Source organism: Drosophila busckii, chromosome 2L, assembly GCF_011750605.1.
Source record: "Drosophila busckii strain San Diego stock center, stock number 13000-0081.31 chromosome 2L, ASM1175060v1, whole genome shotgun sequence".
NCBI lineage: Eukaryota > Metazoa > Arthropoda > Insecta > Diptera > Drosophilidae > Drosophila > Drosophila busckii.
The window spans coordinates 7978532-8006502 of NC_046604.1; the positions used below are offsets into that span (position 1 = coordinate 7978532).

The following is a 27971-nucleotide window of genomic DNA, read 5'->3' on the forward strand; positions in this document are numbered from 1 at the left end:
TTATACCATATGTATGTATTAATTTGCTTCTGCTTAATTGCAACATAAATGCCAAACGTAACAATAAATTGCTTTAACAAATGTATTAGCTTGTTGCTAAAAATATTTAACTACGCATAAAACATTAACAGCTAAACTCTCAATAAAAATTATTCTCATATTTCTACGTTTAGTTTTTGTTTTTTCTAGCTGCGAGCGTGAAAAACATTTAGTTGACTAAAAGTCATTTCTCTACAGTTTCGGCCAATTGAGACTTTCGAGTTGTTGCTGATCACAACCATCACACTGGCTTAGTACAGTTTCAGCTTTAATTGTAGGGAAAGTGATTTTAGTCATTGTATATACATACAAATTGTTCTTTACTAATCATATCATGTATAAGTACATCTATAGTTGCTTCCAACTCTGGACAAGACACACTTTCAGCAAATTGCTCATATCATCAATATGTAATTCTTAAGATTTTTTTTTTTTGGTTTATTTAAATTTAGACATAGTAGTGTGCATAGAAAATTATTTACAAAGTGTGCGTAAGGAGCGAGACTTTTAATTTTCCGATTGTGAATGCGATTGATGCTGGTAATGATGCGTCGAGGAGCTCGATTGCGTTGATGATGTGCCCGCTGCTGATTGAGGCTTAATCATGGGCTGCAGGTCCTCAATTTGTATTAACTGCTCGATGGGTATTAAGCTCAGCTCTCCGCCGACGGGTTGAGGCATGGGCAGCTTGGCAAGGGCCTGTTAATCAAAATAAGAGTTTAATTTGAGGTAAAACTGTACTGTTATTGCAAAATATTTGTATGAGTAAGAAAAACGGCCAATTCAGAATGTAGAAACAATTCTAAGAGCATCACTTCAATAGACTATTGGTCTAAAATGAAATCTTATATAATGGGAACCAGTTTCAGATATTTCATATATAACTAACTTATATAGCAAACAATAAATATTGTTTCTCCTAACAATTCAATGTTAAAAGTAAAAAAAAAAGAAAATAAGTTATTTTAGAATGTTGAACAAAGAATTTTAGCCCTAATTAATTGGAATTGAATATTACTAAAAGCTTTTATGGCTTAGAGCATGTTTTTTATGTTTCGGAGTGGTAGAGGGCGTAGTAATAGTGCTCTGGCATAGTTATTTTTGTGTTTATCTCTTAAAAAGTATTTTTGGCTTGCAACAACATTATTAGTTTTAAAATGAAGCTATATCTAATAAATTAAACAGCTTGCTGTGCATACAAAAATTTAATTGAAATCTTTGCCCTTCTCAGCGGTTCCTAAGACTTTTAATCCTATTGGTGAGATCATCTTTGTAGATTCCGAATTTTGGCGACTACTTCGACCCAACCCAATTAGTATATTACCTTGGCATGCTCTACAGCAATGGTGGCTGCCTTCTCAGCCTCTCGCTGTCGACGCTCTTTGAGCTTGAGTGAGAAAATGGCCACAGAGCGAGCGCTCTTGACCAGCTTCTGTTTGAGTCGTGACTTCTTGGCGGCCAATTCGGCAGCTAAAAGCAAAGAAAATTGCAGTTTATTAAAGTATTCATTAATTAAATTTGTAAGCAAACTAAACTCACCCTTTGTTTCATCATCTGTATTTCCAGCGGAAGTGGATGCCTGTTCCTTTTCCTTTTCCTTCTCTCTTTCTCGCTCCCGTTCACGCTCTTTGGCTTCCTCCTTGGCCAGCTCCTTGGCTTGTTTCTGTTGCTGCTTCTTCTCAGAGCTGGATGACGAATTAGATAGTGCACCCACGCTGGGCCGTGACTGTGAATTGCTTATGCTGCTGCTAGCTGCCGGGCCAGCGCCACTGGGACTGAATACACTGCCGCCTCCCCCCGAAGAAGAAGATGAAGAGGCAACAATATGCTGCTGCAGATGCTGTGAGGCAGGCGTCGTGACCGTCATGCTGCCCGCTGTGCCAGACTTCAAGGCCACATTGCACCAAGACGGCGCTGGCTTCAAAACGTCCGTGTTATCCGCATTGCTGGTTAGTTCCTTGATTGCAAATTTCATATGACACATTTTAATAAATAATCGTTGGCAGGCAGTCTACATATGTATGTACAACAAAACTACACACAAAACAACAATAAGCTGGTGCTCAAAGGCAACGTTTAGTACTTATCATGCATAAGCTTAGCTTGTCAGACTGTTTATATTAAGTAAGCGCATATATTTGTGTATTGAAGCATTTGTCATGCTGCATTAAAACGATTTACTATTTACATTTGAGTAACTCGCCATAGCCAATGCTATTGTTAGCTACATTGAAGCAAGCTTCTATTGTTTATATATACTATCACACACACACACAAATACACATATAGAACATTTTAGGTTTGAATGGGGACATTGCTCACTACCTTGGCAATACAATCAATGCTTCTATGCAGGTTTACATTGTCGTTGATTTTTAAACGTGACATCCATTCAGGTGCGTGAAGTTTTATGTGTAATTTATCCTTTAATCAGGAGAATTTTTGGGCATTAGAGTGTTTTGAGTTCTGTGTGGCTGTGGTAAAATTACTATTCTTTGTTTTTAAGGTAACAATTGATATAGCAATACGAAATTATAGAACTTATAATAATATTTTAGAGCTTAGGTTAGTTCGAATTACGTGGGATGCGTATAGCTTTGTCGGAAGATTTCAAACAATCAACAACTTTATTTTTTTAAACAAAGTAAACTATATATCATAAGAAATTGTCTTTTTTTTTTACAGCTTCGCGGCTGATAAGTTTCAAACTCCCACAAATATATTTTCTTAGTTTTTCGCTATTATTTATCTCTAAGTATTTACAACATGAAACCACAAGATTGACATAGACTTTTCTATTGGAGCTGTTAATTTGCAAACTAACTAGTATAGTATTAGTTTAAGTTAGTAGGTGTACAAGAATTAGCTTATAGCTATCTAAATACGAATTGTTAGGAGTTTGTGTGGGATTCACTAAAAAATCAAAAAAAAGCAAACAAAACATTTGCGAGTTCTTACGCTCAAGGGCACATGCGTAGCACTCTCGACGGAGATTTTACGCGTCCTGAATGGCGGAATCTCTGGTATCTTGCCCGCCTGTTGTTGTTGTTGCTGCTGCTGTTGTTGTTGCAAGCTTGTTGGTTGTAACGGCAACTGACGCATGGAGGCGCGTTGGGGACTGCTGCTAGTGCTGCTGCCAGTGTGATCGGCAGAGTCACTGGATTTCTTGCGGAATGGCGGTATTTCGGGTATATGCATCGATTGAAGTTGTGCAGCGTAGCTGGCGGAGTTGAGAACGAATGTGCTGGCTGAAGCGCTGCAGGTGCCAATGGAGAAAAGCGAGGCAAAGGATATAAGAATAAAGAGAGAAAAGGAGAGAGTGTAATACAAATTGTAGCAAATGGAGTAGAAGAAACAAACTTAGAGCTAAAGCGAAAGCGTCTGGTAGATTGAGAAAGTTCTGCCAATATTAAGATTAGAGTTTGCATTACAAATTTGGAAAGTCGGAAAGCGTTGACAACATCACAGCTCAAAAAACAGCACAAGTACAGTAAACACACTCTAGACTCAACATGATTTACCCGCTCAACAGTTTTTGTTGTAGCTTTTGACTTTGCGTTGGCAGCGCACTCAAATTGCGCACCGAGTATCCAAAAAATGGCGGAATTTCCGGTATAAACATTTTCGTTTGTGGTCTACAACATTTACAAGCGCTATAATAAAAAATATTACCAATTTTGCGGCAAGAGCATAAAGTAATGAATATAAAAATAATTTTTGTATAATATAATTGAATAAAAATTGGATTTTTGCTGAATAGTGTGCGTGTGTAGTTCATAAAGTTGGCGTGAGCTAAGTAATCAAAGGCTTACCCGTTGCCATCCTGTTGCAAGCTGCTAAGCGAGGCGCCACCATGTGGCGGCGTCGACTCATGCAAAGGTCGTATGAGTATGGTGCTGGTCTGAAATGCAAATGAAAATGAAATGGAAATTGAAATTGAAATTGAAAGGAAAACCAAAGTTGAGGGGGCATATACTTTGTACGGTGCGTGGAAACTGGTGAGTGAGTCTACGATCTCAAATAGGATCATACCGTCTGCGCTCAATGCTGCGCGCAAAGCCTTCATGCCCATAGAGCAGCATATCCTCAGCCAGCTGACTCTCCATGCTCTGATCATGTGTGGTATTTGTGCCGGTGCCTTCCTGCTCTGGCTGTGTGGATGTCGTCGAAGGTGGCGTCGGTGGTGTTGGACGCGGTGATGTTCCCTTGCATTGCATTTCGCGTCGACAATGCTCGGCACGCGCTATCTCCGCCGCCAGCCAAGAAGGTAGTTCTGGCAAGAGCCAGGTCAGTGCCTGACGCAGTCCCAGCATTATATGCTCCAAGGTAACAATCAGTATAATAGTCTGTGCAGTGGTCAGGCCAGGCCAAAGACGCGACACTTGTCCAGACAGACCAATGAGTGCGCAATTGACAATCACTGCCGCCAGCGATAGAATGCTCAAGGCATTCTGCCAGGTCCCAATGTTGGCTACACGCTGACCAAACGGACGCTGATGCACGTGGGCCAGCTTAAACGCATCTGAACGTATTTCCATCAGATTGTTGATCAGCGCACAGATGCCCGCCAAGGGAAAGGCCGCTGAGAAAAGCACCACGTAGCCCATTTGCACAAGCATTTCCAAATGATCCGAGAAGGTGCCATCGTACTGCAAGAGATCAACAAGCTTTGAGCAAAACAATTTTTGTAAATTTTCTTAAATTTACCTTATACAAAGAGCTCTCAATCTCCGCCTGTCCAATGTTTCGTTTAGTTGTAGACTGCGGTTGCTGTGGCTGCTTCTGTTGTGTTGCGCCGGCAGCAGCATCTGCCTTCAGCTTCTCCTCAGCCATGGCCAACTCCTCTGCCAGACTGCGATTGGCATTCTGGGTGGGACTGAGAGCACCCCACATATTAAAGCTCAGCTTGGCCAGCTTCCATTGCTCCAAGACATAAGGTATGGCTGATTCCCGTAAATTCCCAATGATTTGACGTGAGATTAGCAGACCAGCCAGTTGCTAAAGGTCAGAAAATGTAAGAGTAAAATATTTATTTTATTTTAAGTAGACACTATAGATATCAAATGCTAATGTAAGTTAAGCTTGGATGAGTCGTTGTGTTTGAGATTAGACCTTTCTTCTATATCTTTTGAAAAGCGTTCTGAAACCAACTCGAACAAGAGTCTCTGAATTTAGATTTCTGTTAGACAACAACAAATCTCTCGATGTATGAGCTTAGTTTTATTCGCTCATGTCAAAAATTTATATATTTAATATTTAAGTTTCCACCCATAAAAAGTTTAATATGTTTTAACTCTATTAAGAAACTCAAGCAATTGAATTGCAAGTTAAATAAATATTAGTTTCCCCAAATCAAATTGTCAAAATTATATTAACATAAACTACTTTATAATTGGACATTATAATATATAAATATAAGTTAAATTGAGGCTAATTTATAAATAAAATAAAAAAAATTGTTTCAGAAACTGAATTACGAATTAACGATAACATCAAAGATGATGTCATTGGAAGTTTAAAATAAGTATGTGCACATCTTGTCAAAATACGTTTGAGCACTACTTTAAATAAATTAAACAACGTAATTTCTTACCTCCTTGAGCTTATCCTCGTCACGCAGATAAAATGCTATGTAGAACAGCGACAAGAAGGAGTTGACAAATTGAAATAGCGCTACCTTGGCAATCAAATGATTCTCATACTTGGACTGCAACCGATAGTTTTCTACATAAAACAAAAGTATAGGTATGAAGCACAATTATTTATTTATTAAGCTAAGTAATTGCTAATCACCGCGATCATTTAGCCATACGGCCAGCTTAAAATAGGCCTCGTCCATAAGCGTAATGGCGCCAGCCAATAGCACCTTGGGTATTACGCTCAGGCAACAGAGCACGCTATCCTCCGGCAACTTGGAGTCCCACCAGTCCTAATGCATAAGCAAATAAAATAAATAGTAATTACATATTTACATAGACTGTTATACATAGAGGTAAGTACATGCAATTTGGTTGGTTGGTAGGCACTTTGTTAAAATCAACAACATTATTACCCACATTTATCAGCAGTTTACTGCCCCACCACACTCCCCGAAAACCCTTTTAGCCAACTCAGTCAATTGCCTTGACTGCCGACAATTTTTGCTACTCACGCACTTCAATCACCGTATTTACGCATTTATCCTTCGTTTATTTTCGCTGCGGAAATTGCGGATAACTACTATTTGTATGCGCATTTTTCTGCGGCTGAAATTGGCTCAAGTATGTTAACAACAATTTCAGCAACGCCTGTGGGAGTTTAATTGCAAAACGCTCACAGCTTGAGCTGGTTAGCTAGGAAATACACTGACATTTGAAAACATTCAAAAATAAGATCTTTAAGTATAAAGATTTTCAATTCTTATTGATTCTTATAAGAAATACATTTCTTTATACAGCTTATTGTAAAATGAACGATATAAATTTTTAATAAGAAAATATACGAGATATGTTGCATTTGCCTAATATTATTCTTTATGTTGTAAATCAAAAATATATTTGCTCAATAGAAAAGTTAGGACTTAACCTTTTAGGGATGACAATGAATTCACTAGCGAAGAAGAACTCCACTGAAAGATTTCAGTGCGTCCACAGAATTTCAAGTAAGTAAGATATATATATACATATATTATATATTTTGTATTATTCCACGGACTGCGGACACAACGGAATGAAATTTAAGTGAAATTCACCTACTGTAGTGCCAATTAAAATGTTTCTTTGTAATTCACAATTTTTGTGAATATTTTAAAACAAATTAAAGTCTACAAATTATTCCAGCTCTTCCAAATGTGCTCCAGAGTTGCGCGTGAGATGTAATCATAGCAATTATGTAAAACATTGCATGCCAACTGGCGCCCATTGTGCACACAAACAAAAGCGATGCGCTTTTTAAACAGTCATGTGCGTGTCCTGTATTTGTGTGAGTGTGTGTGTGTCTGGGTGTAAGCGCAGCACATTTGCTTTGTTGCAAAATTTTCAACTTAATTAGCCAACTTGCTGGGTTGGGCCAAGGTAATATAATAATTTGTTTGCTGCGTTGGCTGCATTTCAGAGCAGGACGCAGGATAACCACAATATGTCACATACATACAAACAAATATGTACATACATACATACATATGTATGTGGATTTAATTATGCGTGTAATACGAGCTAACGAGCAGTTGTTGACGTGGCCAGCATTTTAAATCGACTAAATGACGTTGCAAGTAATAAACACTCAAAGAAGATTAATCTATAAGCTTGGCCTTTAATGTAGGGAGTAAATCAGCTTATAGCTTGCTAAGCGCATCTTTGACAGCAGCAGCGACCATGGTGACCTGCCACAAGCAACTATTAAGCGCTTTTACAACACTGACCAACAGACCAAGCGACTGTACCTGACACACACACACACACACACACAACCCCCTTTGAAGCGCACACACAGCATTTGTTTCAATTTCATTCACGGTCAGTGGCAAGCAAAAAAGAAAAAAATTGCTTTTATTCAGCTTGCAGGCTTTTAGATAAAATCCCGCAGCAACTTGCAACAGTGTAGCAATGTTGTTGGTAGAAGCTGCACGGGCACGTCAATTGTCAGGTTAACTGGACACCTGAAGAGCAGCAGCATGTTGGCCTGGCCTTGGCTGCAGCTTCGTGCGCAAAGTGTCCGCAAAGTGGCAAGCTCTTTAGTACTAGTTCGTCTTTATTGCGGCTTTAGGTTAGAGCCAACCATTATAGTTAACAAGGGTCAAAACAGTCACCAAAGTTTCCAATAAATTTTAATTTAACTTGAAACAAACATTGACTACTCCAACTATTATTCATTTTATTGATGTGCATATAATTCAATTAAAGTAAACGTATGTGCTCTGCACTATTATTTTTAATCTTCAGTTATGTAGTATGAAATGCATTAAACTAGAACTATCTTCATAAATTTATATATTTCTGGTTATAAAATCTTAATAGATTATGATTAGCTGCTACTGTTAAGCTGCTGTTGCTGCTTCTGTTAAACTCCCGTAAATCTTTTAAGCTAGCCCAATTCAGTGTCATCCACTACACTAATAAAAATAGTAAACGATCGTAAATTAAAAGTGAATCTTAACCAATATTGTTGCCATCAAAAGTTATTTCATTTTTCGTAATAGAGGTGGCCGAGTGACATGATCGAGATGATCGTATATAATTAAAATTAAGAATGCATTGTGAAATGTTAAGTTTTTTTTAAATTGACAATGTGAGTGATTATTCCAATTGGCAGATGTTCTTCAAACTCACAATCAGTAAAGCAAATGTAATTTTCCCAATAGAGTTTACTATCTATTCTTCAAGATTTTATCAAAGGCAGATGCTCCTAATTGCTAAAAATAATTTTAATTTATTTTATGCTGTGAATGCCGCGCCCACCTTTACTTGATTAATATCTTTATATCTGCTTAAATTCAGTTTTATACAATTCTTGTTCTTGTCTTTTTTGCATATGTTTCCATTTCTACCTATTCTTGTTGCTATAAAGCTCCTGACCGCAGGCTGCTTAAATTTTTTGTTGCCAGCTGAACATTTTAATTAATGCCAGATGGCAACGCTATGCGTGTGTGTGTATTAGAGTGGGTGGTATGTATGTGAAAAATGTGTATGTTAATTAATGACTGAAAGCCATTTGCAATCGCCCACGAGTAAGTATAAAGTTTTAATTGAAACTCGCCTGCTGAGCAGTTGTCAAAAGCAAACACGGCTTTTGTTAGATTTGCTTATAATAATATCCAATAGCTAAACATTTAAGTGAGCGCAAACTATTAAAGCTACAATATGCAATAATAATTAAGAATGAATTTAGGTTAGAAAAGAAATGATTAAGAACCTTGTGCAAATTATACATGCATTGAGCAATTCCTTTATCGGGTATTTTATGGTGATCCAGCCAATCCTGTGAAAAGAAAAGAACAACAAACAAACAAAAAAAGAAACAAAAGAAAATAAATTCAATGAGGCGTGAATGAACGATAAAGTATGAATTCTGTTTCATTTTACTTTTTTATGTGTTTGTATTTCATTTGTGCTTATTTTTTGTTATTTAAGCTGTTGCAGTAAAAAAAATATAACTATAAACTCAATGCCGCAGCCAGCAGCAGCAACAAAGCTTAAACGGAAGTTGTAATATGAGTGCACTGATGTGTATATACTACTATATATATGTATGAGTATATTTGTGTGTGTGTGTGTGTGCATTTGCTGTTGACTGAGGTAACACTAACAAGCGTTTGCGAAAGGCAGATAAACAAGCAGCAAAGCAAATTGATAAACATTCAACACACCGGCGATGAAAATTAAGCACAAAAACACACGCACACAAAAGCTCATTAAATTGCGCTCAAACTCACACAAACACACACACACATACATGTGCAAAGGGCAAACAGAATAGTATATAAGTATGGAAATATTAAGCATACGCACTGTGTGTATGTGAGAAATTAAATACTAAATGCATTAAAGGCAGCCTAAATTACATCTAATTTTTTCAATTATTTTTAAAGCTTAAATGAAACAAAACAAAACCAATTTTGAATACCTTGTGATATTTTAAATGTTTATTGATTGAATATTAAAAACGATTAATATTTTCTTTTCTTTGACTTTATTTATTTTTATTAAATACTATCTTAGAGTCGGGATATTTTCGATGTCACTATCGATTGGATCGATAATTTTTACTTTGGTCTGCATCGAAATTGTATTGGTTTGAATATAAATAAGCAATTTTTATATTTATATTCGTTAATTAACCACTGGATTATCGCTTGGTGCAGTATCGATGTACTGAACATGTAGAAACTATAACTTTTGTACATCATAATTATGATTTTTTACTACAGCTGCCTTTGATGCTGCTATTACTAATCGCATTTCAAATTGCACTCACCTGAAATCGTAGCATGAGAAACATCACAACAAATACCATGAACAGGCAAAGACCAATCACAGGAAAGCTGACCAAATATCGAAAGGCACGACGCTGCCAAGCAGGGCGCCTCTCGTGGCTCCAAGCGACCCGTCACATTATTCTCCTCCAGTGGGCCCTGCATGGCAATAAAGTTACTTAGAGCAAGCTGAGGCAACAGTTTGACTTACTTTATAAAGTGGCCTGGGTGGCTCCAGCAGCTCGGGCGGCGTGGATAAGGTGCCCCAGCGAAAGGCCAACTCCACCGAGTATCGCTTCCACGCTTCCAAATAAAGCGATGCCCAGGCCACATTAAATAGCGAGAAAAGCACATGACCCATGTCTTGTGCCGTTTGACCTTTGCCCCAGAGTATAAAGTAAAGTATAGTGCCAAACACAGCGGGCACGCCCAAAGCGCAGGTATAGTGTCCCAGCCAGGCAAAGTACAAGGCTACCTTGACGCCAAAGTAGGCGGCTATATCGTCTGCAGATAAATGGCAGCTTAGACAAGTCAAAGTACAGTCAATGTCAGCAGTTTCTTACCCAAAGGCTGTGGTGCGAAGATCTGCTTCACCCAATGCGTTTGCAGCTGCGTTAACGAGCTTGTCTCATGCAGCGGAAACACTTGCGTGATCAGCCCCGATTCCTGCCAAGCGGCCACTATGCTTTGGCCCTCGGCAACTGCAGCACGTCCCTGCAGCGCTTCTATGTCGCTGCAACCGGCGCGCAGTCCTTGCAACACTTGCAGCACCAGCCACTGGCGTTCTTGTGAGGTAAACAATGCAGTGCTGCCCACATCGCCACGCAGCTGCTGGAAGCAGTGGCTCTCACGTGTCGTAAACTCACGCAAGGCGCCGCCCAAATCCGGCCGCAAACGCTTTGGTAAACGCGCTTCCTCTGCGGCTCTGAACAGACTGCAAAATAAAGAGAAGTAAGTCAGGATTTGCTTTTATAATTCGAGACTCCTGCTTAGCGCTTACATATTCACCGGCGCGCTTACGTAGAAAGCATTACGTCTGGAGCTTTCATGCGCTTTCACCTGCACCAGCAGGCCCAAGCCCGCTGGCGGGGGGGAGCGTATGCGTGCGAGTAGCCAACGCAACGCCTCATCTGGCGCATCCTCGGGAAACTCAATGACCACATCGCATTGTGTGGGAATTTTGTTGAGCCACAGGCGACGCGGCGTCATCAAATGGCCGGCGTATGGCACTTTGCGGCGTAGTTGGCGGGAAGCTGCAACAGACACAGACACAACACACACAAAGAGCATGAGAAATGAAGATTAATTGGTTACTATGGCCAACACGGATGTATGCACATATATAAAAGCTCTCCCCCAGTGCAGCCGCCACTTTTCGAAATGAAAAAATATTTATTTTTCTCATATTTCCCTTTGCTTTTTTCTATTTTTAGTCGCAGTTTAGCTTGAATGCATATTTATAGTCTGCAGTCGACAGCGCATAAAAAGCAAAGCTCAGAGTGGACTTGGAAAATGGAAAAACCGGCGCCAGCTCAAACTGCTTTTAATGCAGGTTGCAAAAGAAAAAATGAAATCCTTTATAAGAGCATCAGATACACGCTAACAACAACAAAAGAAAATTTATAATATTTCTACACTTACAAAAATCGAAATAGTTAAAGTGCGTATTTAATTTCACAATCATATATAAATCTGTTTATTAAGCTTAAAATTGATATGTAATTATCATTTTATCATATGAAGAAAACAATTTCTATTGCATATTTAATCATCACAATTATTTATTAAGTAGCAAAGCTTAAATTCAATAGTAAATACATAAAATAATGATTCATAAGAATCAAGTATGTAACTATGTTAATTAAATCATTAAGTATTTACATAAATAGCAATTACAATGTATTAAAACGATTTATTGTATATGATTTAAGGCCACACATAAATTCTTATGTAAGCTCGAAGCTTCCCAACTACTTGTGAAATTCCATTGTCTGTACGAAAACTTGTGTCAACTGTCAGCGAGCAGCTTTTTAAAGAATTCTTCAAATTGCAAGTGTACAAAAAGCTGCTTTTGACTTATATAACGTCGCTATGGTACGCTGTAGGTAAATATAAGCATACAAATAAACAAACGAAAGGCACAGCAAATAACGAACCGCAAAAATTTGCCACAACTTTTAATTAAACGATGTGAAGCCGCAACACAACGACAAGGACACAACTGCCTGCAACTTAAGCTCGCTCGTTCTCACTCTCGCTCACATAATGTAAAACACAAAAGCAAGAAAATGTGAAAAGCGTTGATAAAAACATAAGTATAAACACCGAAATTGACTTATGCCAGTGGCAAGCGAGCAAAAGACGATGTGAAAAATAAACTTGGCCCAAGTCAACGACAGGTCCTTGGAAAAATGTGCAACACATTTGGCAGTGCATTTTCACATTTTTGTGAGCTCCTAATTAATTATGAAGCGCACCCCATGTTACGTGCCTGTTACGGTGCCGATAACAAGAAGAAGCTTTTAAGTAAACTTAACAATGCATTGGCTCATGCTTAAGCGTAATTGTTTTTGTTTCTTGAGAAAAGAAATTCTGGATGCAGCTTGCAACCTATGAGAGTTTGAGTTAGGTCAGGAAGTAGCTTATAATAAATATTTTTTATAAATAATTAAGAATATACAAGTTAAATAAGAATAGTATATTTGTGATATAGTTTTTAATTTCTTAAGCTCCAATATAAAACTTTAATTTGAATTATTTAAGCTCAATAGATTATTCAATTCTCAGTAAGCAGTTTATTAAAAAGTTTGGATCATATATACGCTAATTTATGAAACTTATTTAGGTAATATTTCTTGTATATTATTATATAAATAATTCTTCTTATACGCATTAATACTTTTATAAAACATATCATGTATTTGTAACAGATAAAAGAAGATGTGGAGAATTCTAAGAGTTTATCTATTCTTGAATAGCAATACAAGGCTGAGTCAATTGAATTGCCGATTTCTGCCCACAATTTTAAACAGATTAGATCATGTATGTAAGATTTATTGATATTAAATCATTAAATTATGCTATAAGTAATGCGAGTATTTAGTAAATGAATAACATAAAGGAATAATGTGTTCTTTTAGGAACTTTCAATTAAACAAATTAACGACTTTTTGGGCAACTTTAAAACAAACAACTTTGCGGCTTCAACTTCAACATTTAAGAGTGATGATACTATTAATCTTCTTAGGGGTGGTCAAGTAATTGATAGTTGTAGGCATGTCACCCTGCATCAGCTATTAAGTGTTGCTCCATTACATGTATATGCGCATCATATTTTTTCCCACTCTACTACTTCTAGGATATTAAATAGTCTTTGAATAATAAATGAAATGTTTTAGGTATAATAATTGAAAGCATACAACTTTGACGTAGTTTCGATCGATGCTGATTTAGGTTTAAGGGACTGTATTTTTCTTAATCAATATCTTTATTATTTTTGCAATACGCACAAGACCTTATTTAAGTAAAAGCCATAAATTCTCAGCCGATTTCCATTAAATTAGATTTAAAAAACCTATAACGACGCAGCTCGTTAACCTTCTCTACAGACTTGTGTACTCTTTTCTACAGTGCATCACAATAAAAATATGTCAAAGCTTTATTTACTTCATACACATGCACTAATGACTAATAACAAGAACATGGCCAGTATAATGAGTTTATAATCATGCATCAACCTAATTAAACTGTTGCTAGAGCTTGCATAAAGCTTATTAGGTGGCTTACTAAAATAACTTTTCCCCATAGGTTTGCTATTTAAGGGGAATAAATTACACTTTACGCAGCGCTCTAATTAATTCTATAAATAAACCAAAGCAAATCCTCCACGCACTGAGATTGATATACATAAATTATAGACGAGCTTAGTCCATAAAGCGGATTGCACATTTTTGCGGTGTGTGGCAACAAATGAGTTGAAAACACACAAATTGTTAATGCAAATGCCAGCTGGATGGATGCCTGGGGCAATACAGTATATGCGAAAATAGCTCTATTGCCATTTTAATATGCTACGCACAGTGTGCTGCGTCCATTGAGAGGCTAAAGAATTCATTGGTGACATCAACTCGCCGCACGCTTTGCTCATAAAATGCTGACAGAGGAAGCCATTGGCACGACTCAAAGGCAAGAGCACGCATAGTGGCATAGTTAAGCTTATTATACAATAAGAATAAAGATAAGCAAGTTTTATACACTGATCTAAATTAGAGATATTGATTTAATAAATTTAAGTTAAGGAAAGTTGTGGTAGGTAAGAAAACTGTTTGGAATTTTTAAGCAATAAATTAAAGAAAATATTGGCTATGCATAAATTATCTTGCGCAAAACTTGTTTGCAATTTCAATTGCCACAGCAATCGATAACAACTGTTGCAATCACATGAGCGTAGCTTGTCGTTGCCAACTCGTCACTGTACAAATCGTTCGAGAATTGTGGCATGAATCATTTGATGAGCGCTGTGCAACATTTCCCAAAAGTGCCAGCTAATGCGTATGTCTGTTAAATCAGCAGCAAAATCAGCTATGTAGATGACACATTTGGGAGAGCAGCGCTGTCTGCTTCTGACTGTAGAAGACGGTGTCTTGAATAATTAATGAACTCGAGGCGTTGAAAGCGCATTGAAGCGTAGCGCATGTCTTGTCACAAACTTAATCAGTTGTTCATGCCAGCAGATAGCTTAGGTATTATGTAATTGAAAGAGCAAAACCGCTTATGTTTTAATTAGTATACGCAGCTGACGCAGACGAGCTGGAGCTGAGGCTGGAGCTGGAGCGTGGGTACAAACTCATTAGCAGTCATGCACTTTACGCAACGCGACTAATTGAATTCGAAGCCTCAAATATCGCTAATTGAAATTAAATGCAGCAGTTAGTCAGGTAGGCAAGACATGGCCATGGTGAGCTGTCAAATGAGCTGAGGCTGTGACCCAATATTGTCAAAGGTAAGCCTTAGTGACTGCCAAGCTTGAATCTACTCAAGTGTCTAGTAATTTCATAAGTCAACCCCAGACCGCTGAGACGGGTCGGACGTTTTGACAACTCAGTCAATTTATAATTACTTTCAACAGTTTTATTAACTGCAATTATTTTAAAACATCAATTTTAATTTCTCGATTGATAAGTAAATCAATTGTCAACAATAGACAATTCACACTAGGATTGATTAACTTGATGTCAATAAGCGATTGTTGTTCGAATTATAGCATTAAAGAAAATCAAGTCTTTCAAATATGTCTGATGACAATATTAACTCATTTTTCTTACTGTGTACGAATGTTGTTCGCCTTCATTGGCAGTGCTTACTGTTCCATACACAAATGCAATTAATTCATGCTGACCAAGCGTTAGTCTTTGTTGCCACTCGTTTGTCCTAAATGTCACATACACACAACACTGGGAACAAAAGTTTTGAAGTGCAGCGTGGGGAGGTGTGGCCAACCATTGTGTGGATAGTAAACGCACAGCCATGCATTAATCAACGACGAGGAGCTCACTGCATCAATGAAAATGTGCCACAAATGCCATTAAAGGACAACAGCGCGAGCAACATCAAATTGACCAAACGACTTTATGGCGCCCATGTGTAACACACTACGTTCGAATTGGTTATATAAAATTTAAAAGATTCTCGCGTACACTACTGAATTATTTATCAATGAAACTTTTAAGTTTTTTATATAAATTCTTAATGTGGACATGGATATTTAAAGTAGAACCTTAAACCCAAACAACTGACACCATCATGATTAAATATTGAGTGCAACTGAACCCGAACATAATTTTGAAGCTGACGATTAACAATCGTTCTGTGATGATTTATTATACAATGTTCACGAATCTAAAAGGCTGCACAATTTTATAGATATTTATGTATTTTGTTATTTTCATAATATTCAAACAATAAACATCATTTATCTTTTTTCGCAGTCCTACAAGTCGACCATGTTTTAGTCTACTAACTTATCTTATATATACTATACATTAAATATTATATTACATTACTCAATCATTGTTAGACTTTACTCTTTCGACTTACAGAATATCAATGCAGAGCCGATAAATTCAATTTGAAAGTTTAGCAAACATTTTTATAACAATATTTATTTACTCACAACTAACTAACGAGCATCAAAGTCCTTTTCCTTTTCAATGTGCAGACATCTGAGCAGCTTTTATGCAAAGAATGTTCAGAACGTCAGAGAATTTATCACACTTCTGCAACGCTGACAACTAAAACCACTCAAAGTGTCAAAACGACCAACATCAGCTGCACAGAGGCGTCTCGAGGGGTAACACTCTGTGTTAACTGAGGACACAATGCTATAAAATGTGATGGCGACTTCTTTACGAGCTCTGTCTATCTATTGATTGGATATGCATATTTAATTGAAGTGCACAAATGAAAATCAAAGACTCGACCAGCTTTGACTATTAAAATAAAAAAATGTTAAATGCGTTTGTGGAACTTTAAGTAAAACTTGAGCAAGCGCACATGCTGCTGAAAGTCAAGTCCGTTCATATATCTGCAGCCAGCTTGTCCCTGAAGCTTCTTGGAAAGGTTAATGAGCGCTGACGGCGGCAAGTTAAAAAGTTTTTGCAATAAACAGAGCACTTTAGCCCAGCCATAGGCAAGGCGCTTTAACTTTTACACAACTTGTGCCTGAAATAAAACTCAAAATGAATTCGTCAAAGTGCCAGCAATAAGCCAAAAGAATGAAAAATAATAAAAAAGTTAATACTATCTCGAAAATTTGAGCTTGTGTTTGAAGACAACTTGACATGTTTAATTAATGCCAGTTCAATTGATTGAAGAAGTTGCGCAGCTTAAACTTTCAAGTATAAATTTAACAGAAATAAATGAAGCCGCTAATGAGAATTTAATGCACGCTTTGTGTTTTAGCCCAGTTGTGTGAGCATAATGCTCAGACATAATTACAAATTAAGCGCGCAAATTAAATAATAAATCTTGCCTATGTCTCTGTGTAGACTGTATAATGAAAATCCACTTAGCGCAAGGACGAGCTGACAGGCACAACACGGGCGTGATTAACAACAACAAACGGTAAAAGGCAACTCAAGGGCATAGGGCTCCCTGGTACGCTTCTCTCATTCTCTCTCAGTAACATTTATATCTCACTTTTAGTGTGTGTGTGTCGAACCTTATTTAGTTACATGTGCACAAACAAATTTTTAATGACTTTCGAAACGCTCGCTTTGGGCTTTAAAATTTAAATAATATTAAATAAATGATGTATGCAAACCTCAAGTGAGTAATTAGGATTTCAAATCTGTAGCACACAACAAGCTGTCAGAGCTGCGGCCAAAAATTTGAGGTTTACCTTGTATGCGTGTCTCGTGCTTAATGTGCGTATACTTAACATGACAACAAACGCGCTGCTTGTCACTTCACTGCCTTACTTATGCGCCCTCACAGCTGTCATTTTAAAGCATTATATATATACAAAAGCCAACGAAAGCTGACATTCATAAGCTTGGCGTATTTATGGGAACTTTGCCATGACTTGTGTGTGCCAATTGATCGCTCAGCTGCAGCTTAATGAAGCAAATGTCAATTACTTTTGATGTACCCGTTTCTGTTTATGTTACTTAGAAAGTGGATAGCAAAGATGAATGAAATATAGACAACTAACAGCTTGAAATGAATTAATTAAATTAATATCGATTACTTCGATTAGGCAACAATATTTGAAATAAAGTTTTACATATGCAATCAATTCAAAGCAGATTTACTCCATAATTATTTCTATATCCTACAAGGACAACTCAATTTTCATAATCAACTTTTTGGTCTTAGAGTTATGGCAGCTTACACATGGACTATATTAATAATCAACATAAGCTGTATGTTTATCTTCCCAACTTTTTAGATTTATGGCCTAGTTGACCAACTTGTAAACCGTTCCATGACGAGCTTGTAAACCACGCCCAAACAACAACAAAAAAATACAAGAGATGATTGATTACCGCATTTAATGACCACAGACAACAACAGTAACAAGCAGTTAGCTGACCACAATGTCGAGTTCCGTTTTGCCAAAATTTGTGGCTTACCCGGAAACAGGAAGCAATGAGCGCTGGCACGTCAATTCGCATTGTGGCATCAACGAGCCGAGCCGCGTTTCATAAGAGCAATTAAAGCTCGGCGGTTAGTCAATGCCACACACGCATTTAAATTTATCATAATTTTGTGAACAGAACATGAAGCACACACGTAGTCGAACCTTAGGTTAGCCAGGATATGTACACATTTGATTTGCTAACATTGGTGCACGTGAGTTGAGCAGCTAGGCAAACAGCATAGGGACCAAGGCAATATCACACAGCACTTAAGACCCAGTGGAGCCCAACTGTTAGCAAATATTTGATATTGAATACATGGCAGATGTTTACAGTTGAGCTGAATAGTTTTTAAGGTAAAGCACTTAATAGTTATAAATAAAAGAAAACAGAAAATTGTTTTAATATTTATATATGTACGTTAAATAATAAAATACACATACATGTTTTTAAAATGCCTAAAGACAATATTAAAAGCATAAATACTCTGAAAAAAACCTAAAATAAACTTTATAATTTAAATATGTAAAAACCTAATTTTTCTAAGTTTAAAATTAATGCAGTTGCTTCATAAATTTAAAAATGCTTACTTTTTCTTTGAAGGCTTTGATATAATATGCCAAGAGTATCATTCAGCGGACTATGTAAACAATATGACTCGCTGACCACAGGCCAAATTGATTTTTTTTGTCGAATATAAAAATTAAATAACTAAAGTGCGACGAGGCACGCACGTACGCCAGGCAATCGCTTTAAAATGTAATTTTATTGCAATAAATTGGGAAAGATTCAAACGGAGCGTAGCAAGTGAAAATGAAAAAATGCACGCATAAATAAATGACATGAAATTTATCAGCAAAGAGCGCATACAAAAAATGAAACCAACATAATTCAATTGAATTAATGGTAACGACAGCAAAGGCGACGGTGACAGCGACAGCGACGACGTCAACATCTGCCATACAGGGCGTATGATGAATGTCACAACATTTGGCGAGCGAGCAGACGTCGTCGTTGTCGCACTCGACGCGCTGAGCACGGTAATGTCATATTTATGGCCCACTCAAGCGTGTAAATACCAAAATAAGCAAGCAAAATGCAAAGTGAGAAAAATGAAGAAAAACTTAATTTAATTTCCAACGAAATTAATATGCGTAATGAATTGCGAGCCAATTAAAGAGCATAAAACATGAAATAAAGTTGTTTTAATATTGCAACAGATAGAGCTTTGCTTTCAACGTAGCATTGATTTTTCCATTTAACAGAGGACCTTACATTTATTTTTTAGCCCAAGTGTACTTGCAACGCCCTCAAGCAGTGAAGTTGCCAGCGCTTTGGCCAACTGCCAAGCCCCGAAAAAAGAAAATGGAAAAACTAAACCAAGCCATGGGCTTGCTATTCATTTATAAATACAGACGAGGGCCTGGCCCCCAGGCCTCTGGTTGTGCGTCGTCCGTTTTCGGCAAATATCTTGGCCAAGTGAGGTGTAGCCATTGCCGCAATCTGCTGGGCGTGCTCCTAGCCAGGTACGGGCGGAATAGTTGAACAACTTCCTTTCCGTACATTTTATGCACTTTCGTTTGCCTTGCTTTTGCTTTTGCATAGTGCGGTCGGTTGTCGGTTGTCCGCCGGACATGGGCATAAAAATACAACAATGTTATATGCACATGAAAATGCAGATAGTTCGACCAGATTGACTTCGCCCGAGCCAAGCGAGAGATTGTGTCTTGACTTTGTGTGAAAAATGAAACAAAGACTCTTATGGTTGCCCTAAAAGTGAAAAAAACGTGCATTTTAGTGCTGAAATGCACGATTGGCTGCAGGAAATTGTTGCACATAGTTAACATGAATTGATGAAAAGATATCGTAATATGTAAATGAAACTCGTTGTACAGGCTTACAGTCGTTGATTACACTTAATCATTTATTAAAATGTATGATTATAGATACAAAATTCAGTTCTGAGTTCTATTAGTTTTATATTATATAGTATATCAATATTTTTATAGAGAGTGTCAACCTCAAGCTGGTTTTGGGTAACATACACCTGATTTTGAGTATAGCATTTACATTGTTTTAAATAAAACAAGTGAATACAACCAGCTTTTATTTACTTTTTGTCTAGAGCATCGCAGCAAAATAACGTCTAAGTTTTTTTATCGATCGTTCTGAAATTCGCATCGGTCGACAACAAGACAAAGCGTTTTTGTATTTTTTTTGAAATAAATTACTTTAGATTTGTAGGCATATATAGTTTTATTCGGATTGCAAAGAGGGTTTAAAAATAAAAAATATATAAAAAATAAAAACAGTTTGGCTCAAGTATAGGAGCACCTACATACGCATTTAAATAAATAAATATACATTCGTAATCTAAACAAAAATAATCAGAATCTTGTGTTCAAAATCGATTGGTATTCATTAGCATGTATCACAGTCATTGTAGTTTATATAAAAATAAAATACAATTTTGTAGATTTCAAAGAATAATTTCTTCAGTGAGATTGCACTAATGAATCTGTCTAACTTTTTTATTACGTATTAGTTTTTATTTGCACGTTTTGCAAAGCAAACTTTTCATCCCTAAAGTCTTCAAGTCTCCATGCCACAATTGAGTTAAGTGCTATCAATGGATGTGCAACGTCGTACTAAGCAATTGACTTTCATTTCAATGTTTGTGTCATGGGTAATCAAGAAGGAATTAAAATAAGCGACATGTATTGACGGAAGCCAATCGCATTAGCAAGCAATCAAAGGTATAAGGCAACACACACACACATATACATAGATAAATACGTGTGACAGCGCGGCGCTGCTTTTGGCTTTTTGGTTGCAGCGCATTAGACAATGAACGCTCATCAGGCACATGATGCTGTGGGTGGGTGGGTGGACTTCAGTTCAAGCATCAATTCACAATCTTTTGCCCGCCTTTCCCTCTCTCCCTCTCTCTCGTATCGATTCGGTTGGTGTGGAAAACGTGAGCTCAATGGCAAAGTTCATCAACATCTTAGGCAGAATGCAAGCGAGAACAATATTGCGGCTATGGCAGCTGACTGGAGCAGATTGGAAAGCCAAAATAGAATTTAGCGATATGCATGATATATGTATGCAAGTGGTACCTCACAACATAACACACACTCACTAGACCTCGCAAGAGCAAAAAAATCACAAAGTGGATATGGCAGAAGACGATAAAACTGGGGAGAGGGCAAGCCCAACAGTGTGGAGAGTCGGTTGCAAACCCCTTTGGAGGGCATAAGGGAAGTAAGAATAGATGGTGCCCTGAATAAGATTGAGCACTAGGTCAAGGAGAGAGACTGAGCCCCTGTTGTTCGAGGGCGTTAGCAGGTGGCATGTATAATGGTTACAGCAGTCTCGCATATTCATGCAAATTACTTGAGTGTGCTGAGTCGAGTGATAGTGTCGCATCGGCAGACAGAATATGCATCAAACAGTATGGGCTTCGGCTTGAGAGGTCAGGAACAAGAAAGTGTGGTAAGCTTCAAGTCAATGGGTGTATATAGGGCATGAATACAAGTGGGCTCGGATTAAGAATTAGAATGGGCGGTACGACGGTCGACATTGTCCACGAAAAGGGACGGGAGCGGTTGGATGTGGTATCAGGCTGTGCCCATAAAAGCCCGGGTGATGCGGCGTAAATTTTGTACGTTATTGTGTATTGACAAAGGCGACGCGTTGCTGAAACGGATTTTGTAAAATGTAATAGAGGATGTGTGTATTAACCTGTTGTAGCCGCATAGATAAGTTCTCAGAAAAAATAATAGGATTTCCTTATGAAGCTGCACAGATAAGAGATAGTGAAGAAATGTGCAAACTCGACAGTGACTATTATAACAAAAATCAAAAAATTAAGTGACCTCAACATTCGACGGCGTACTGAATAGATAAAATGTAACACTCATGTTTATAACAGTAATATAATTTTGTAGTTTAAATGATGTGGCTTTGCGAAAGATATTATTATGACTTGAGTACAAGTGGAAATTCCAATCAAGATATCGTACCTATATAACCTCACCTATATATAGCTGTACATGCCTTCACTGTAAGCTTCGCCGGGCACATTAACTAATTTGCATAGCGTGACTCGCTCTCACTATAAGCTCGGCAGTAAAGTTAAGTCTCTTTGCACTTGCATCCACAATATAGCGTGTATGCAATCAAAGTTTGATAAGTCTAATATAATGGCCTTACACAAATTATAATGTCTAAGCTATAATTAATGCAATGCGCAGCATTCAGCTCTGATCTAGTAATAAGAAAGTTTTGAATTCATCAAGACAAAGGACTGTTTTAGTAAATTGGCTATTGCAAATGTATTCGACATGAATGTGGTGACTCAAAAGGTAAACAAATAAATAAATTAGAACATTACCAGTCACAGATAGTGAGGACAGGCGAAGCAAATTGTGCTAGATCAGATTTGCAAAGTAGGTGTATATATGCAGTGAAGTACTTAATGATAGCACGACGTGTCCATAGAGTAGGAAAAACAGAGATACAAAATTTGAAGAGGAAAAGTTTTCAGTACAAAGGGGCCAGCAAAGTAGAATTATAACAATTTTAAGCAAGACTTATTCGTTGACTATATTCAATAGATAAAATAAAAGCTCATCTATGTGATTTTTATTGATAACTTAATGAGTGTTAGGCCATAATGCTTGATTGTCCTACGAATGCAACGCAGTATGTGTGCATGTATTAGTATGTTCGTTCATTGGATTAATTAGTATACAGTGTCGTGCTAATGTAGTCTCAGTTCGTCGGTGTGTCATGTCATCGAGAGAGATGAAAAAAGAGAACAAGCTCCCAGATAGTATATTCAAGGGACGTAAATCTACGCCCGTCATATACAGAAGCATAAATATGTATATCCACGCTAAATATGAAAACTCGGATATGGTAGGAATTTCGACTGCTAGATTAGAACTAAACAAAAATAGCGCTCCATGAAGCCAAGGTAGCAATGCAAAACCGGCACGAACTAAGTAAACATGCTCTGTTCCTTAATATATCACCTTTCTTTTTTGTTGTTTTGTTTGGATTGCTGTCAAGTGAAGTGACCCAGACTCAAATCAAAGTGCAAGGCCGGTCAAGATGTTTTTGGAATATTGTAAAGCCTTGATGACAACTCTTCATAGTATGGCATCTGACTATCAGTGTCATGGAGAAATAATGAGGAGCATGTCGTAAAAGTGCACGACAATACCCGGGGACACGTCACTATTTATATAATGCGAATAAACAGCACAAAACATACGCTGCTGGCTACGTGTTATATTTTATGGGACAAATTAAAGCTAATTCTCAGAGTTTATAATATAGTATGTAGGGTATAAAAAAAGCGTTGAAAAAAAAGTAATTTATAAAAGTAAGTGTTACGCCAAGTCACCTATTTTTGAGAGTGACAGCACTTTTTGTATACATTTATGATATCTTCATGATTCTCAGGACTAGGGCTATGGCTCACTATCCAATCTCGAAATAGCCAATCAGATGGCTAATTATATAGTAAACAGATCACGTTTTTATTTAATGTGAGGTTATGTGTGTGTGTTTAGTGGGTCATAAAGCTCATTTTCTTTCAAATTCTTGTTCCGATACGTTACTCTTCCATTAACTGAGATAATGTAAATACATATAAACATAGCACTTCTCTTCTTATTGCCGTTCGTCGGTCATTATTCTATGGCGGCATGGTTGAGTGTCTACTACTTGTGGACGTGCAATCTAGAAACGGCAAAAGAAGAGCTTATTATTTAAATAACGCACTCTTACTGAATATTGATCATCATCGACTTTTAATATAGTTGGTTAGAGCAGCGAGATCGTTTGTATTGCTCAACAATGAGATGAAAAACAATAGAAAATAGCACGACAATTGTTGACACCTCAGTTAGGCAATGCGCAATTAATAAGTAGCAGGGTATATGAATAGTGCAGATGGACATAAAGGACCAAAAACGTAAAATTGCAAAGATAATAAAACGTGAGTGTCTGCACTGCACGACTGTAGGCTTGTCACATAGACGGACAGCTAGAATTTGTCAGCAGACAGGCGACAGACAGGACACAATAGCAATTAAAGAGCCGACAGAGTGACACAGCACGAAACAAACATAAAAGCACACATAGTCACAAGACGACAAATAGAATACTGTTCACGTACTGTGCGCCACTTGGCTGCAGTCGTTAGTGAATTCAACGAAGAACTCATAAATAGAGTCACCTACATAGTATGTTATAGATTTGGAGATTGACATGTGTACTAGTCATGTAGCAGTTTGGCTCATGAGAGGCGAGATCGCACGAGGTGCTATTAATGCGCAGACATTATGGCAGCAGTGGCTGCCACACAGAAAATCGATGAGAACCTTTCGCTTTGCCCAATTTCAAGTGAAACTTCTAATTTTTCATGTCAAGCGTACGAACGCACGCGATGCAGTTTCGCCTTGCCCACAGCTCTCACCCAATCAACCAACCAATCCAAACACCTATCCCACGCTCCCAGTCTAAAGACTTCTGAGTTTGTCGTGGGTGAGGATAACAATTTCGATGGCGAATGTAAGTAAGAATCAGTCGCGACTATATGGCACGAAGTAGGATATCGCGCATACCTTTGTATAGCAGAGCTCAAGCATGCTCGACTCAGCTATCCCCCTATACAGCTGCGAGTCTGAACTACAGTCATTGTCATATTGCTTCATCAGATATAGTCTGTAGTTGGTTGATCATTAGCATGCAAAGCATAGTATCTCTGTGCACATAATTACGGCAGCTTTGCAAGCAAGTTGGGCTATTACTTGCAGATATATATATTATGACAGCATAACTGACCAGACCCTCAGGTAGAGAGAGTCGACGTAATGCACAGTTCTGTAGGCAACGTATCATAACTCAAAAACACAGATTATCGAATCTTATGAGTTTATAGTTACACGATTATGTACACCAGTGCCTTATTCTCATGGAGTTATTGCGTGTACTTTGGAGTTACAAACTAGTCCTTCTAATTATTCATAGTTATATTAATTGGATAGTGATATGACATACTAATAAAGCTATATTCTTGTAAATATAGAATTGTATGAGAAATAAAACTATTCTATCTTTATGTGACACTGCAGAATTTCGAGAATAATTATGAATCCCTCATAGTACATTAAAGAAACGGTGCTCTCAAAATAGCGACGGTGATAATTGTACTTACACTTTTTTGTTAAATAGCGAGAAACACGAAAATTCTTTTAATTATGTATATGACTTTAAAGTGGACAGGCAATAAATTATCGCATTTTCTATTATATATGACGTATATTGGTCACGAATAAATTATGCATTTGCTCTGGATAACTTGTTAACTCATAATGTGTTAATGCAGAGCAAGTCCCTTGTAATAATGGCAGTCTCAAGATTACAATTTCTAAAGTATTGTACGTGATATACATAAAGAAAAAACTTTGAACTTGAAAAACTAAGTAATATTGTCCTGAAAACAATACAGTATGACACTAAGACTAAAATGCTAATAATCTTATAGGCTGAATGATATGAAGATCATAGTCTCACTAAAGAAGAAGAACATATTAGCTAGCTCAATAATACAAATCAATAGATATTCAACAATAAGTTACGATAAATGCATAGATAAAGATAGAAGCAATTGTTATAATATACACTACCACTTCGCAACTACTAGGTGAAATAGTAAAGTATTCACGACATATTGTAGAACTATTTCGACCAATTCTATACTCAAGCACAGACGACAGTAGACGCTACAGTAACACATCTGTATATATAGAATAATAACTGAGGCATAACTCGCTGACATACTCTTTAATATAATCATTTATAGTGAGCTGTAGAAATCAAGAAAATAACCACACACATGCTCGCATTGAACTATATATAACAAGCCAACTCGAATATTAAAATCTACATTGCTCTCCAGGTATAAACAGACAAACCGTACGCAAACTTGTATGGCGACATGAAGCTGCTTAAAAAGAAAACAAGGTTCCATGATTAAGATCAGTAGCTAACAATTCTATGTAAACCATATACTAAGAGCAAGAAAAATACAACGATTGTGATCAAAAATGCAAAAGCTACGCTTCCACTCGTATACTTAATAATATATAGCTGCAGTGCAAGATGGAATCTCGCAATTAATAATGATGCAAATGGGATTTATAAACTGGACGATCGAACGAAGACTATGCGCACTCAGAGCTGTCTTGCGAAGCAGCTACGTCGATCAAATGCAAGAATAAAAAACTATTACTCATACTGATATTTGTTAATCGTTGTCGAACAGCTGCAGACAACAACAATACATAACAACCTTCAAGAACAAGCAACATATGCAATATCTGCACTAGAAGTCAATATATGTTTAATTCTCAAAGTCTGAACGCTGCACTTGGAGGACTGTAATATTAGGTCATTGAATTATCTACTGAATCGAGTGACTGGTCAGATTGATTTCCACTTCCCTTTGCGTTCCTTCTAAGTTGCTAACTGAAGCAAATCTTTGTGGTGGTATATTGATAGCTTCTGGAAGTAATTTATGTTGCAAAAATAAGATTCAAGTTGAATTTGTTTTGACAGAAGTCTTGTGAATCTGACTTTCTTTCACGTCTAATTTTAAAATTGAGAAAAAAAAAACTGAAAAAATTAAATTAAAACGAGGAATACATTATAATATTTGCTTTTCAGTTTCGAAAATACAATTTAATTCTTTGAGCTCCATTTGTTCAACAAGGGCTTGGAGTATTCGATTTTCTATTCAAAAATAAAACAATCGGTACCATGAGTACGCTCAACGTTAATTAATTAAATCCAAGGCTAATCACATTACCGAATTTGCTTACGTTTTCGTTGTTTGATGTATTAATTTGTTCGAATAATAAACGTGTTTTGCTTTTGCTTTTGACAGTTGTTTTTCGCTCTTTGGAATTTCTGAGGTAAGGGAATGTTTTTCTTTTGACAGGCCCAGAAAATGTGTCGCTTACGTCAAATAGAAAGGATAACTGTGTACTATGCAAATAATTAGTTTTTCTGTCTTGGCTTACGTTTAGTCAATGCTCAATTGCTTAAGGTTCGACGTGTTCATAATAAAAATATATGTATGTATATAATAAATATATTTAAGAGAAATTGCCAAACACTAAAAGTGAAAGAAATCTATTTAATAACCGAAACGTGACGTTTGGAGCGTTGTTGGCTTCGCCAGTTCTCAATGCCTGAAATACAATCTGCAAAGCATGCTTGACAACTGCCGTTATGTACGTAATATACTTTTGTATGTACATATGCTAACTGTAATTTAGGTTCACTCACCATTTTCGATAGTCTCCTTGGCACAGGATATTATTTTGCCTTTGCGTCTTCGCAAATTCGATTCGAAATTGTTATCCTCAGCAAAATCATCGTCCTGCAACGTTGCACCAGCTCCATCCTCGCCGGCTGTTGTTGTTGCTGTCGTTGTTGTTGACTCCGGCACTTCCTCAGATGACTGACGCTCCGCGTAGCCTCTAGAGCCCGCCGCGCCATGCATTAAACTATCAAAACTTTGGCTCATTGTGTGCCAAATATAAAGCCAAGGAATAGAATTCACTGCTGGCTGGCCTTTTGTTTTGCTGCTACTATGTTATGTTGGCTGTTTGTTTGGCACACACTTTTCTTATTAGTTTTGTTGATAAATAACTTTTTTAATATTCACTTTTTCGTTGTCGCATTTAGTTTTCATAAAGCCTATTGAAAATTAAAATGGTATAATGACCTTAATAGAACCAAAAAAAAAAAGAAGCATTATGTGC

The 27971-nt window shown here is 37.2% G+C and overlaps 1 protein-coding gene and 1 long non-coding RNA gene across 2 annotated transcripts; both read right to left on the reverse strand.

Moving 5' to 3' along the window:
• Positions 1-495: 495 nt before the first annotated feature.
• On the reverse strand, positions 496-27874 carry LOC108607246 (anoctamin-8). Its single transcript, XM_033294517.1, is given in 17 exon segments — positions 496-738; positions 1364-1509; positions 1579-1996; positions 2998-3295; positions 3561-3692; positions 3852-3948; positions 4028-4688; positions 4747-5037; positions 5633-5763; positions 5833-5968; positions 8929-8994; positions 9991-10095; positions 10097-10147; positions 10200-10492; positions 10552-10922; positions 10989-11241; positions 27493-27874. Coding segments are annotated over 17 exon segments (3882 nt in total). The 5' UTR covers positions 27734-27874; the 3' UTR covers positions 496-546.
• LOC108607341 lies at positions 26857-27314 on the reverse strand. The gene is made up of 3 exons (XR_001915492.2): positions 27225-27314; positions 27024-27159; positions 26857-26934 (listed from the first exon to the last, which is right to left on the reverse strand). It is a non-coding gene; the product is annotated as an uncharacterized LOC108607341 (long non-coding RNA).
• Positions 27875-27971: the final 97 nt, after the last annotated feature.